Here is a 15,821-nt window from a genome sequence, read left to right on the forward strand (position 1 = left end):
GCATCAGATGAAGTGACCTTTGAGCAGAAGAGTTTGAGGCCCATCATTGTTGGAGTAGAATTAGCCCTGCAGATTCTTCTCATATGCAATAAGCATCTCGTGGACATATCAAAAACACTTGCCTGCTGTCTCATTGTGTCTGTTTCTGTCATCCAGGGACTCACTTTGAATTCTTTTGGACTTCAATGCAAATTAAAAAATTACACTAAAGGGGGGCCTGGTGTGTGGCAATGTGAAGCCAACCGTGTGTCATGATGTGACAAGTTGGAAAGTGGGATTTGGCCTGTCAGTTTTGACACATGAAATAACTCATTCAACCTGTGCAAGTAGGTTCTGGTCAGCTGACACGGAGCTGCTTTACTTTCAGAGTGTCAAATTTAAATTGAGACAAGGCAAAAAAAAAAATAAAAATAGTATATCGCAATTATACAATGCAAGAAAAACATAAATTGTGACAAAACAATCACATTTTGTGGCTGCTATTAAACGCAACAGTGGATTCTGCAGCGCATGTTCTCACAAGTATAAATTTACAGCCTATTCACGAACCCAAATCAGACTGCCTGCACCTCTGATGGGGATTTTAATGAAACATTGTCTGTTTGCATTGTTTACACCACCAGTCACGTCCCGACGGGAAACAAAAGCAGGCTGAATAAAGTGCTTCAAATGAAAGGTGTGTGTGTGTGTGTGTGTGTGTGTGTGTGTGTGTGTGTGCGTGTGTGTGTGTGTGTGTGCGTGTCTCTGTCTCCGTCCTGGAACAGTGACAGGAATTAATGGCGGAAGCCTCTGAGGAATTCCAAGTTCATCAGTCGGTGTTCTGTGCAGTCCAGTAATCTACTGAGTAAGTCTGTTGAGCTCCAGATTTAACTCGCCGAGTTTCATTTGAAGACCATTAAGATAAGCCTGCTTCGAGCCTCGGTACTGTATGCTAATGTTCTTGGGTGGAGGTCAAAACCTAAGACAGACTAAGCGTGGTCTGTATAACCTACACATACATGTGATTACACACTGAGTGCTGCGTGTCCGTGTCATAAGACGCTTCATGCATGTGCATCATACGTGTACTTGTGCTCACACACACGTTTATGCAAATCAGCCCGTGGTGACACAATAGCGGCGCTGCTTCGCATTCGTAGCCAATTGCAAATTCTCCTGCAAGCTATATTTTATTGTCAGCTCCTATTTGTGCTAAGGCCAGGGGACAAATATGCCCTTTGCAGTCAAAACAAAAGATCCTTCAGAGCCAAAACAAAAGATGCAGAGAAAACCTCAGCTATGAATTAAGGAGTGATCAGCAGAATGCAAATGTTCGGCTGATACAGTGTGCTTAGGCTGCATTTCCATATCAAACAACATGATCAATTCTTTAACCTTGTCTGAATGCTAAATTTGTTGTGTGCGTATCTGCAATAGTTTAATCTGATGAAAATGTGAAGGGAGCTCAGTGGAAGCAAATCATTTATTAAACACGTGTACGGTTCACAGTTTGTGCGCAGTTACGTGCGTATTCCTGAATACGTCTACAACGCTTTTGCTATGAATCTTTCATGTGCAGGAGCTATTGTGTCAGTGATCTGTGGAACAAAACGCGTGTAAAAATGTGCAAACAAACTCCAGAGACTGAGCGTGTGAGTGTGCGTGCGTGAGGAGTATTGACTGCCGCCTTTCAACATAACAAGGTTAGGCACAAAGATGCCACTCCCTCCTCTTCAGCAGCAGTGAGCCGTGCTTTCCCGCTGGGACTCCCCCCTCTTTAATCAAATCAAGCATTTCCAATAGCAATTAATATTAGAGCATGCAAATTGCCCAGGAGAACAGCGTTCCCTCGATGGACTCCCAGGCTTCAGCTCTATCTGTCCTCTCTGTGCCCCCTGTCCTCAGGGGACAGTGGAAGTGGAAGGCTGTCTTGTTAGCTGTGGCCTTCTTTGTAGCTTTGCTTTCACCATAAATAGAAGCTGCACGGTCCCTGCTGTCCACGCCGCCCTTCACTGCTAAAACGACTGCTAAAATCTTCATGGGACTCATGCAACAAAACCTGGCACTAACTGGACCTTAAATTCAGGCCATTAAAAAACTGTGCATCCAGTATCCAGTTACCATTATATTCACCTCTATGTACTTTTGTTAAACATTAATAGTCCCTTTGCAGTGTGTCCTCACCAGGTCTGTTGAGTTCATAGTTCATATTAGATATGAACAGGAAAGGCAGAAGTGTAAATGAATTTCATTTTCACAGTATTTTCATTTCAGTTACTGTTTAAGATGCCTGGATGGAAATGCACATATTCCAATGTACTGACAGGATGTAAAGAACAGCAGCAGAACCTCAGTGGGAGCTAAACTATCAAGGTAACATGCATAGATGGTAAGATACAGGTAACTTTACGAAACTCTGCAAACTCCTGCATATGACTGCATAGCATTTCTCCAGCTGCTGTGACTTCTCCCAACAGTAAAAATGGATGCTCAGGTTCTTCATGCATCCACTAACATGTTGGTTAAAGGGGAACTGCAGGCTCCTGTGACAGATTTCTGTGGGTTTGTCACCGTAAGCAATACTTCACTTGGGTGATTGTTTATCAGCCCATTCAATGGTCCTCATCTGTCCCACACATATAACCCGTAGGTGGCCTCATCTGTCTGTTGTTAGTTGTTATAACTACATTCATTAATGAATGTTTCACTCTTCTTAATGAACTTGAATTTCATTCAGCAGGCCAAAGTTACAACTTAAGTTTTCGCAGCATATTCGCTTTGTGCCACAAAACACCGATCATTGCTCAAGTAACCAAAGCATTAGACAACAGCCACTTGCAGTCCAGCCACTCTGGACAGCCCTAGTTGTACCTGCTATTCTGTAGTCAACTTAAAATTGTTTTTGAAAAGTAAAGTTTGTCGGTGATACAGAAGAACAGACAAATATTTTCCTAAGCTGCAGTAACAGGCTGTCAGTTTGTTTCAGCAAAGCAAAGTGTACTCTTGGATACACACACACACACACGCACGCACGCACGCACGCACGCACGCACGCACACACACGCACGCGCGCGCGCGCGCGCACACACACACACACACACACACACACACACACACACACACACACACAATGCATGCGCTCATGTAACCCTGAGCTAAAGTAACAGGCTGTCCTCTGCCTGCCCTTCCCTCTCAGACTCTCCCTCTTGGAGCATTATGTCCGTTTGCTGCGGTGCTCGGGTCCTCGTCATTAAGTTCAGTCTTTAATTGAGTATGACGTCACGGGCCTTTGAATCTGACACTATGAGGTGTGTCCAGAGAAATATTTCAGGACATTAAACTGACTCTGTGTTCATTGTAAGCAGAAGGGATCTACCAGTCGACCTGCGAAACATCCTGGTTACAGCTGTTCACACTGTTGATTTGAATATCAGTGCTCAAACATTCTGATCTATTCAGACATTTGAGTTTAAATGTAGAGAACATAGAAACGCACCACTCAGCATTCAGCGAGGATTTCATCAGGAAACAGCAACTCTACCCAATCGATGCAGGCCTTATTAGATGACCCTGGTCGTCATCTGATTGTTGGAGTTTTGCCTCTAATGTTGTAACATATTGCAAACAGCTTTAAGAGGTCTGTTGTTGGCACTGGTGCTACATAAATGAAAAATTAAATCAAACTCTATCAAACTGAGTCTGTTTATTTAGCAGTGATAACTCTTTGTGCAATATTACTAACAGTTTTGAAATGATGATTTACATATGAGAATATGAGCAGAAGATATCAAAGTGTTTATGGATTTATTTTAAACAACTAGTTTTGGCTCATATGTTACAAGATTTACTTCTTGTGATGATCATAAATCTGGATTTAGAACTAAACGCTGATCCACTAAAATGTTTCGGTGTACAATAATAACTGGGAGACTGCTGGTGTAGCTGCAATCTGCTGATGGCTTTACAAGGAAAGACGCCTACCTCTGGAGAGTCATGTGACCATGTACAGCGCACGCTCCATTGCTTAAACAGAGGCTGTTCACTCTTTATTATAGGTTTGGAGCATAAGCAGACGGCACACACGCTGAGAGTAGGTTGTCACATTTACAACAACACATCAGAGGCATTTCCTGGATTCTTTTAAATAAGGACGGTTCAAAGGGGGACTAAGAACAAAGCAGCTGATCCACATAAAATCAGAACATTTGATCAGAGCTGAAGAATGTAGAAACGAAGTATGGGACACGCTGCCTAAGCAACCCTGTGCTTTCATGTGATGTTATTACATGAAAATTGGCTTCTTCAACAGTGGCTGTGAGTTTTTTTTAACTTTTAATCCCACTTTATAAAGATTATATTTTTACATTAATTGTTGATTTTACTGTAATATGAGGCTGTGCCTGACGTAATCACTCTCATCTGTTTTCATTGATACCTGCTGTTATGTCCTGATGTCATGGCCTTCCTGCTTCCCCTGTATGCGCAAAGAACATGGAGCCAATTTTGCAGTATATTACTGCAGGTGAGAATAGCAACAATTAATAATTTGTAGTCCTGGCTCACACAGAGTTGTTGACTTCTCTTTCCATACTTCATGTGTTTACAAAAGCCAAAGGCTCTGCCATACCTGAACCAACGTGTTTCTTCACTGATGAACGGTGAGACATGAGGATAAAAACCCAGGAAATGCTGTTAAAGTGGACTTGAAGATTATTTCGGTTTGAAAACTTTTTTTTTTCTCTTTGCAGCTTTAAATTAGCGTAGTCAGGCAGTTCCACCCTCGTTACACTTTAACATTTTATGTAATCCTCTAGCTATTAACTCTCACCAAAAGCCTCCCCTGGCCTTTCTCGAAGTCCCCTTCACAGTAAATCTGCAGTAATGCCAGCCTGTATTGGCAGCTGTGTCCCAGGGGGGCACTGCAGCGCACTACCTTGAGATGTCAGCAGAGCCAGCCATGTGCTGGAATTGATCTCTTGGTAATCTTCTCTCTCCCCTGGGCACTCCAGCCTCTTCTGGCAAAGAACGATTAAAGAGTGCCTCGACCATCTTCCCTCCTCCTCCGTTCCCAGCCACTTTGTCCGGACCTCCCCCCTCGACTCGTGCGTGATGACACTTTCCTGTGGCCTGTCTCTCTTTTGTTAAGGATGACAAAAGCCTTTGGATATGTGCATCATGTGAACTATGAGTAACGCACTCATCATCGTTGTTATTCAGATGACAGATGCTCCTCGACTCCTGCAGCCCTGATAAGTACTGTGTACTGGCAGCAATGCTGTGGTACAGTCAAACAATCATTCTTTGTGAGTTTTGCTTTTTGCTGTTGCACCATCATTATCGCCAGCACCACTCCAACCACAGCTATTTTGGGAAGGGCATACATAAGCGTAAGAGAGCCAGTAATAATTACTCCCATCCTTTATGCACAATCGCTCACTTCAGCATCATTATATTCTGCTCTGGAACATTAAGGTTACATCCATGCTGAAATTAACATCCTCATCTTTAATGACTCTCTTCCTCATTTATGAGAGTATCCTGTGCTTGACAAACTGGTCTAAATTACCCTCAGCAGAGGAGTGAAGGAGGAGCACCCGACTTTTTTAGAGTCAAATTACTGTCAAGTTTCTCTCAAGTAAGTTGTGTATATAAATATGGAAAATACTAATCGTCTTATTAAAGATGGCTGAGACTTTAAAGTGAACATTCAGACTTATTTAGATTTTCTTACGCTGGGTTTTGTTGCTAATAAGAACATAATTATTATTTTACTTTTTTCACATTTTTATGTTTTGTGAATGTTATTACTGACAGTTATGGATTTTTAACTATTTCAGTTCAGGGCTGTAGGTGCTGGAGCTCATCCTAGCAGCTGACGGGTGGGGTACGCCCTGAACAGGTCGCCAGCCTACCACAGGGTAAAATAATCCCACTGTCATTTTTAAAAATTCATTATATCATCATGTTGCATTTTTTTACATCTTAAAGGCTTTTTTTCTAATATGCCACCATTGCTGTCGTGTTAAATTGGAAATAATTACAAAGTATTTCAAAACCCATAAAGAAGCTGAGTAGTTTTAATGTCTCTGCAGCACTTTGAATCACCTTGCAGTTGAATTGTGCTACACAAATAAACTTGCCTTGCCTAGTGCAACATCCCACTTCTTTGCGTTGAGAAACTGTTGGGTTGCTTTTGCAGTTTGCTTTGGGTCTTTATCCATTCTCAGTTTTGCAGAATTTACCAAAAGTAAAAAACACTCATGAACGGATGCGACATGCTTTGGATCACGACCTCTTTATCTCCTTCTCAATGCTTTTTTCTTGCCATCATTCTTGTACACATTAATGTTGAGTTCTTGAATTCATCTGACAAAAACTATATAAATAAATATCAATCAGAAGTGTGGAGCTCTTTTAAAGGTTTGCTGACGAAGGCTAATCTGCCCTTGTTCTTGAATGTAATCAGTGGTTTGCACCTTGTTCTAAACTTTTATTTGATCATGCTTCCTTTCATGAAGGCGTCTCTTTATTGAGGACTTTGACATACATTGATACACCTCCTACCTCCAAGTCAAGTGTATTCTTCAGTCATTTAGATGTTGTGAAGTTGTTTTTCTTAAGCACGGAAACAATGCAGCAATCATCCACTTGAGTCGTCTTCTGTGACCTTTCAGGCCTTTTGATGTTGCTGATCTGGTCAGTGCATCCTTCTCTTTAACAATGCCCACATCAAGGTTATTATCGTTAACGAAAACTAACGAAATAACGAAAACTAGAAGTGAAAAAACATTTTCGTTAACGGAAATAAAAATAAAAACAAAAAAAGGAAAACTAACTAAAACTGTAATGAGTGTTCACAAAGCTAAAATTAACTGAATTTATAGCAAAAATGTGTTTAGTTTTCACTGATGTGTGCGTGTCCTACAATAGTCAAGGGTGAAAATGAAGTTTAGTTTCCAGATTTTTCTTGCTGTCTCATTATGCCAGCAGGTGGCAGCACGTTAGTCGAGTCGTCTGTGTTGCTGCTCCGCCCACGCGCAGAATCATGTCAGGAAAAGTCGGGAGAAAGCGCCAGAGTCCAATTTGGGATTACTTTGAATATGACTGTGTTTTGGATAAAGCAAGTGTCTCGTAGTGGGAAGAGACAAATTATGAGGGACATTTCTAAAGGGAAAAAATCCCACAAACCTTAAAGTGCACTTGAAAAGCTCACACCAGAAGGCTAACCTAGCTTACCTTGAGAAGGTACGGGACCACACTCAACCCTCATCCCCAGAAACAGACGCTAACCCCAGGCAAGGCAGCGTGATGCATCCTGGGACAACAGGACGGGGACATCTACATAACTGTGTGAGTCAATTGCCTTCAAAAAGTTTATCAATTCACTTGAACCAAAATTACGAACACCCGGTGCTGCAAGAGTTATAGTCTCATTGGGGCCAAGATATACATTTTATAGTTGCCTGGTATCAATGGTTGTTCATCTGCCTTTATTTATTTATGTATTTATTTATTTAAAGAACCCATAGGTGGGAATGTGAGTTGTCTGTCTCTGCTGTTAGCCCTGCGACAGACAGGCGACCTGTGCAGGGTGCAGGGTATGGTAGCTGGAATAGCAACATACCCAAGGATAAGCAGAAGAGCATGACTGATATGATGAAACTGGGATTTTGTTGCACTTAATTTTTGCAAACACGACTAAAACTATAACTGAAACTAATCAAAACTAAACTGAAACTAAGGATTTTCAAAAAAATAAAAACTAAACTAAACTAGCAAACAACTGGTAAAAACGAATTAAAACTGATATAAAATTGAAAATCTGAAGTCAAAACTAAATAAAAATAAAAACTAATGAAAATTGCAAAACTATTAAAACCCTGGCCCACATGCAGAGGGATCTATGTCATGATTAGACTCCAATAAGTCATCATGGGAGAACAAGACCCCTGTAGTCAATTCACGACAGGACCCCTCAGAGACTAGACTTTGGTGGTGGTGAAGTTGGAGGCTCAGATATGTTCTGAGTAACCAGGGTGAGGCAGAGACAGACTGACAGTCAGAATGACAGAGGTACAGTGAGATGTAAAGCTCACAGGATGTAGGCTGACTGGCTCACCGAAGGCAGGGAAGAAAATTATCGGACTATCATAATGATGTCAGTGTTGAAAGTGGTGTAAAGAAGAAAAGCAAGCAGATGAGTAATTAAAGATCATTACTCAGAATCAACTGCAGGTCTTTATCCTCTTAGTTGGTCATGGAATAAGGAACAGGAAGCAACAGGCCACACCTGGCCATGAAACTACTTTCCAGTCAATTTTCCAATTACTTTTGAGCCTCTGAATATGGGGAATGTTGAATGCAATGTTTTTGTTAAACCTCTTTAATTAAAGCTGAAAGTCTGCAGATTGGATTCAAAATCCAGCGCAGTGGTGCAGAGAAAAAATTCACTGTCCACGTACTTATGGACTGAACTATATAAACACTTCAAAGTGGATGGAATCTGTTATGAGTATGAACCTGAATGTAAGGAGACAGTGAGACACATCGGAAATATTAAAGTGTGCTGCACTGGAGTTGGAAATCTCACTTGGATCAAATCCAGCCTAACTGAGTAGAAGCAGCACTTCTTTATCTTCATGGAGGAGGCTTCGTACTGGAGTCGGGTAATGAGCTCAACACTTTTTGGAACATTGTCCTATCATCCCATGCTGGGATAACTTGGGCAATCAATTATGAAAAAGCTTGTGGCATCCACACATGCTGATAATTTCATTTAGAATAAATGATTTAAACCCATTAAATTCAAAATGTCTCCGACTCGTGGACCCGGTGAGTATACGGTATGTGTGCAGAAGAAAGAACCAACACGTGCTCGTCTTGTTTTCTTTATAGGTTGATTATTACTTTTGCAAATACATAGTATTTCTTTACAAATATTGTAAGAAAATGAGAACACAGTTAACAGACTTCTTTCCATTTAATAAATATGATTGTAAATGCATAAAACAATTACACACGGCACAGTTGAGGTCGAACAAAAACACTGGAACACCTTACCGTCTGTTCTTATACAAAAGCTGTACAGTAGTAAAACTCTTTTTTTAATTGTTATTATTATTTCTCTACAAAAATACTAATCTTGCTAATTCTGCAGGGCGGAGGAGATGGGGAGAAGGAGAGAGAGTAGCTCGGAGTTAGGCTACAACTTGATTTTCTGCACCCTTGGGTCCTGTCACATCACAGCTCACCCTAACCAGGAGGCCAGAGAGCCACCTTGTTAACATGGCTTCCAGGCTGTTCGACCTGTCTTTCTCCCTGTGAAACTCACAGGCAGGAGGAGGTGCTGTTATTATGATGGCCTTGCTGATCTTGTCTGGTCAGAGTCATTTCCTGTTCCCTGGAGTTAAGGTTCATATTAGAGCCCTGCTGTTTCTGATCACAGGCCTGTGGTTCCAGGCTGCTGTACAGTATCTCCCTCAAGCTATGCAAAACCAGAGACAGACAGAGAGATGGATATGAATGCTCTCAAATACGAGCTAAGTAATTCGTAAGTAATCCCAGCACACCTACAGTACATTCTTTACATTGAAACACTAGTAAGATACTCTTACAGGGGGGCGATGATGCTCATTTTCAGCTCCATAGCTTTAATCTTGGACTCTACTAGAGTAGCTTTGCATGAGTTGGTGTTAAATAACATGTTTGTACTGGACCCTGGGTTTACCTTCCATCTGAAACAAGCTGATTTGGCACCATGTCTTTAAGACAACTTCTGATTCTAAAGAGTTGAATGGCAGGGAGATGGGTCTTCTGCACTTACAACCATAGATTTGCACCTGAAATGACCATAATGGGGATATCTGCACTCACTGAGCCAAGATTAGAAATCGTATGAAACTGAGCAGTCTGAGCTTTTAGCTAACAAAGATTACTTATACATGCCCTGACCTCGTTCTTTGAAACCTTGGCCATGTCTGAAATAAGCAAAAACCAAAAAAGAAGGCCCCTTAAAATGTCTTAATATATTGCAACAAAACCCCAATCACCAGTTTGTAAAATTACCCACGTACACTGTGCACAACTCCATAAACCGAGCTCATAGCTGAGTACAAATTTTGTCCTGCACCAGCAGACAGAACACACCGAGCCACAAGACAGATGAAGATGTAAGCTGATTTGTTTCCCAAATCATGTTTGCATGCAGCTCTGAAATATGAACACTTCCTCTTGAACAGACCTATGACAACTGAAAATATCACTGGTGTTTGTCTGTGCACTTTTCAGTTTTAAGGGCAGGACACACTGGCTGCATACCAACACACTCATGGCCCGATGTCTGCATGCATCATTTCCCTGTTAAGTATATGGACTCAAGCACTTCAAGTGCGATATGGTGCCAATAAGTGTGATGTGGAAATCCTGAGGCACCCAGCAATGCAAAGAAGGGAAGAATATTCAGATCTTCAGACATGTGATAGCAACAACCTGGCCATAACCCCGTGTGCTTGAATTACAGCACTGTCTCTAACTCTTCCATTCAACAGCTATAGAGAAAGCTGATGATTACAGCCAATTACTTTCAAGTTTTCTCTGCTAAAGAACTATCAGCACTTGAACACCACTAACCAATTTTGCTCCAGTATCGGAGCACATCAACAAGCTGTGCTGCAAAACTACCTGCTGCTTTTACAATTTGCACAAGTTGGTGACAAAACCCTTGATTCATATCTGTTTGCACGTGTAACCTTAACATCTCATTACACAAAGAACCCCAGAGTATTGAACAGTCAGACCTTTTCATTACAACGAGGGCAAATTATCCCGACTAGATAATGGTTCACTTACACTCGAGTAAAAATAGGATGGCACCCTCCCTGTGACTAAGAAAAATCAGTGCTTTCCTGCTGATTCCACTTTTGGAAAGTCTCTGCGATGACCATCTTTGCCCAGAGGCCGAACAAGAAACACTCACACCCTCTGGGGAGCCATTGGCGACCTGCATATAATTGTTTTTGGAAAATATTAGTGCCTCAGTCAACAGCGTGGAGATTTGGACCAAAATTGGAATCGTCCAATCGTTAGCTGTTCATCAGTTTCTCCAGTCGCTCAATTTACAGTCAATCAAATGATGCTGCACAGTTTACATCTCATAACTCGGTGAATTTTGGCACATTTGCAGGAAAGATGATGCAACAGAACAGAAGCAACTTCCTCTGTGCTGTATTTCTCCATCCCGCCGAAATAAAAAAGAGAAAAGAACATCTTAAAAAGTTGCCTCAGAAGATATGAAAGGCATCAATCAGGCATTTACATCTGTCAGATTTCACACACACAGAGCACCAGAGGGCTTGACAGTCCTCTGAGGCTAACCATCCATGTAGCCTGGTAGCATCTGCGCTCTACTTCTCCTGATCCTACAGCATGAAATAATGAGCTGGGATGAAGATGGGTGCTACTTGAGAGCAGGTTGGGATATTACCCTAAATGTGTAACCAACCTTAGCCAGCCTTGAGCTTGACAGGCCACATTAAGTATTCAAGAAGCCAACCTCTTCTTATTCTGTCCAATAGAACGCTCTTAATGCGTCATGTCCGCTAAAAGCCGTCTTCAATCTCTCTCAACCTGTCTCTGTCTGTCTCTCTCTTTCTCACTGCCATGCTCTTCAGATTCTCCCACAAAGCAGCTGCATCCCTAAGTGCCACCTTAAATCTGAGCCGCGATAAGTTGTTCTCTGCATCTTGTAGTACCTCCCAGACTGTGGCCAGGAATGATCTTTCTTTGTGGGATCGTTGCCAGGTCGTCATCCGTTGTATCTTGTAAGGTCTAAAAGGTCCGGTGATATTTGGAGGTCACCCGCAGATTGATGGCGCCTCAGCCATCAAGTGATATTCTGAAGCACAAAACATTTTACAAACTGGCGTGTATCATAAATAGTACCAGAAGCATTAGATTAACAGCAAGGTTTAAATTAATCCAGAGATCCACACCCTGTTGTTGTTCGGTTGTTAATAAATTAAAATTGGGAAAAAAAATTAACACTTTTGTAGAAAATGTGTATTGTGCCATAAATCAGCTTTCTGAGAGACAATGGACCAAAAGCTTTGAGGTGCCCTATTCATATTTTATAACAGTATCTCTTTTTAGTATGACATTTGTTATTAAAATACACAAATTATTTCTAACATAGACATTCATGATTTACAAAATAAATGTGTAATTCACTTCAATAACATACTTCATGTATATTCATGAATAAATAATACACTACTGCTGTTACTTCATAGAACAGCAAACCAATCTCAGACATGTAACCAAAACGCTGCTGCTCGTTACACATTCTCTGCTCTTCGGTTCACGCCGCCGATCCTTCTTCCATTATGGATGCGACTCGTATAAATAAACGGGACTTTTTTTCTAAATATTAAATTTATCGGAGACGTGTTAAAATAAATTGAAAACCTGTACACAGTTTCTTCTGGTTTGAACAGAGCACAGTATGTGTCAGCGGGGTCCAACATGCACAGGTATAAAGCTCAAAACCATTGTGTCCCAAATGGTAAAAAATATCCATGACAGAGCTGGAACAGTGATCCAGTCCAGAGTTTAGACGATGTACGTGGGGAGTTCTGTGGAAAATTTCACATGTACATGAGGTTTCATACATCCTGGTGGAGAAAAGAAAGAAATGTGTCAGTGCTTATTCAGTGCTAGCTGATTACACGAACAACAGTATCGATCATTAAATACTGTAAATATGTGTTAGGAACAGTCTGGACATCTAGGAGACTCATGCCTTCGTTTGAAGTTTTATTTTGAAAACTTCATGAATTAAAGTCCTGCATTTGAGCTCCTTTCCCTTGTTTATTGGTCCCCACCAAACACCTGAGGCCTCCTTTACCAAAGCAGTGCAGGTACTTCAGATATGGATGGAAAAAATACAGCCTAAAAATACAGAGAAAACCCCAATGTTTAGATGACCCCGTTTTAGCAGGCACTTGGCATCAGTGGGGAAGAAAAACTCCCTTTTAACAGGAAGTAAGCTCTGGCAGAACCAGTCATCTGCTGCGACCGGTTGGGGAAGGAAACGGGACAAAAGATGCATTTAAATGCAAAGTTTAATTGACCTTAGGCGGGGAATCAAAGCCTTTCACGTTATAGTCGTTTTACGTGACAATCTCACCTGCCCAGGTGTCGGTTAGACATCACGAGGTGTCAGACAATATATGATTTTTAAACAGCAATGAATGAGCCTACAAGTGACAATTACAACATAATGATTAATGACAAGAAGCGCTTTAAATGCGTGAGTGAGATGACGTGCAGCTACACAACAACAGAGCAGAAGCTCGCTAACACTAACTGACATACACAACTCATCGCACCAGTGCCGGGAATTCTGGGAACAATGAATTTATTCAGATCTATTTCGCTATTAATTTTGTCAAATGTGGACACTTTAAACTTCAAATATACCACCAACATTCAGAGGGATCCACAAAAACGAAAAACTACATCTCCCACCCCAAAGAAAGGCTTGTTATGTGTTAGCATGTTAGACAAGCAAATGTTGACTCAGGATGTACATATGGGTGACAAACTGGAAGAAAAGCTGAATGAATGAGACATGAAATGAATAATGAATTAAAAAATTGGTATGAATCATCTTATAGTCTTCATATCACCAAACTCGGCCGGGCCGATGCATTTTCTTGACAAGTGTAATAAATTTCAAGCTGCATCTTAAAATTAAAGGTGCTATTTAAGTAAAGTAGAGCGGAACAGTTATAGATGTTCCCGAGCCACTTGTTTTTTTTCTTTCATTTGCCACCCATCAATATTCTGAGGTGATTAAAGAGGGACATGAAAAGAGAGAAAAATGTGTTAATTGTACCACTGAGAGGCAATTCCACTGTTTGTCATACTCATTTTCATTTAGTTGTCCTGCTGACTGGACCATTTCACTGAGAAACACATAACAAAACGCACAGTACAGTGTCATGAAACAACACGTGAACACGATGGTGTGAAATAAACAACGGCATAAAAGAAAAAAAATACTGAAACTGATGTTTACCGATGGGCCGCGAGTTAAACTCTGTGTCCAGAATCTCCAAAGAATGCACCAAGTCCCGCTGAGAGCTGGGCGTGGCCACCGTTGGATTCGCTGGACTCATTTCTTGTTCTTTTTCGTTCTGCATCTGCGCATAGACGTTGAGGCCTGGGATCTTCCTTGAGGAAAGATTTACAGTGAGGCAGAGGAATAAAGAGCACGGCCTAAACTAAAACAGTGGCAGCAGTTTGCAGCAGTGCTGTTTTGATCATTCGCATCTGCAGTTCTATTTATTTTGAGCCATCTGGCGATGTTTGCGTGCGAATCGGCAGGAGCATTAGAAATTATATGGTCTGTAAATGTGAAGTTTGATTCTGTCTCTGCTTGCCTCACCATGACTCTTTATATCATTTTCCCTTGGAACTGCTTCTTGGCGCAGAGACATAATTTAACATTTGAGAAAGGTCAACTGCCAGTGTTCAAAGGGCTTAATATTGATAGCAGCTGAAGACTAACTGACATTTCTTTTGTAAAGACTGACCTGATAAAAGAATTTCTGCAGGTGTGTGTGTGTGTGTGTGTGTGTGTGTGTGTGTGTGTGTGTGTGTGTGTGTGTGTGTGTGTGTGAGCGAGTGAGGGGAAAAGCCAATTCTCCACCCAGGAGCACTGGGTACGGCGGGGTAGACATTTGAAAGGCACCTATCAACCTTCTCTTAGCCCCGCGACAGCTTTTGTTTACCGAGCTGTCGGGATCGTTCCACAACTCCCTATCGCGCACAATGTGACAACTATATAGACGTGAACACTTTACCTCTTGAATTTGTAGATGACAAATACAGCTAAACCCACAACCACTACTGATAGCAGCATTAGCATGGCAGAGCCACTGTGGTTCTCGCTGGTGTCCACTAGGGGCGCTGCAGAGAAAGGGGAGACAGGAACCCCAGAGCGTAAATATCACATCAACGACACCACCCGTATTTCCACCCAGCTGAATCATGCAATGAGCAGTCTACACACATGAAGCCTATGTGAATCAAAGATGAATCATTTTAATATACAGTAGTATGGACTTCTCTTACTCTTTATCTTATTAGCCCCTTTAGGACAGTAGCAGCATCCCCAATAGGAAGAGGCACACATACTTGTAACGATGTTCACTCTCTGAATGTCTCTGTGTAGCTACATGGTGGGAGCCAATCAGACACAGAGTTGGGGTTGTTAGTTAAGTAATAAAATACACCTGACTGACTGCTGTTTCTATGTTTTGTCCCGCTTGCTACACAAGGTACAAAGGCCGTTCTGGGCAGCTGTGAATGCACACACATGCAGGGGGGATTGTTACCTGCTGATAAGTGCGCTGCATACACGGTGACTTGGACCCCGGGCCGCAACGTGAACTGGACGAGATTTTGATTCAGTGCGCTGAGCAAAAGCTCGGAAAGCTGTTGAGACAAAGATGGAGAGAGGGGAGCTTCAGATCCCTTTGTTGCAATTTTAATAAATAAAAAAGGAAAATGTTACAGGTCAAAAAAAAGGTAAAGTCAAGCTCATCACACTACAGTCTCATCCGTCTTTGCTATTGACTCGTCATTTATTATCTGTGTTTTGACATTTAAGAGCAAATGTGGTCAAAGTCACGATCAGTCCTTTGATGCCAGGTTGAATAATTGAGTCCAAAACTCGCTTGCCTTTGAAAGCATTTCTAAAAGTTTCAGAGTCTGCTCAGTGAGTTTGTAAATGATAGGAAAAAACAGCCAAAGTGAATTATGAAAGACGAGTTATCTTA

The 15,821-nt window shown here is 41.5% G+C and overlaps 1 protein-coding gene across 1 annotated transcript in view; it reads right to left on the minus strand.

The window, feature by feature from the left end:
• Positions 1-8,854: 8,854 nt before the first annotated feature.
• Positions 8,855-15,821, minus strand: part of sorcs1 (sortilin-related VPS10 domain containing receptor 1) — a gene marked incomplete at its 5' end in the record, with an annotated part of 195,976 nt that continues 189,009 nt past the window's right edge. Inside the window, 5 exon segments of the mRNA XM_082537936.1 lie at positions 8,855-12,647; positions 13,874-13,943; positions 14,057-14,211; positions 14,844-14,949; positions 15,378-15,477. Coding sequence (XP_082394062.1) covers positions 13,915-13,943; positions 14,057-14,211; positions 14,844-14,949; positions 15,378-15,477 — 390 coding nt within the window. The 3' untranslated portion in view covers positions 8,855-12,647; positions 13,874-13,914.

This window comes from Aulonocara stuartgranti (assembly GCF_965226115.1).
Source record: "Aulonocara stuartgranti genome assembly, chromosome: 6".
Lineage (NCBI taxonomy): Eukaryota > Metazoa > Chordata > Actinopteri > Cichliformes > Cichlidae > Aulonocara > Aulonocara stuartgranti.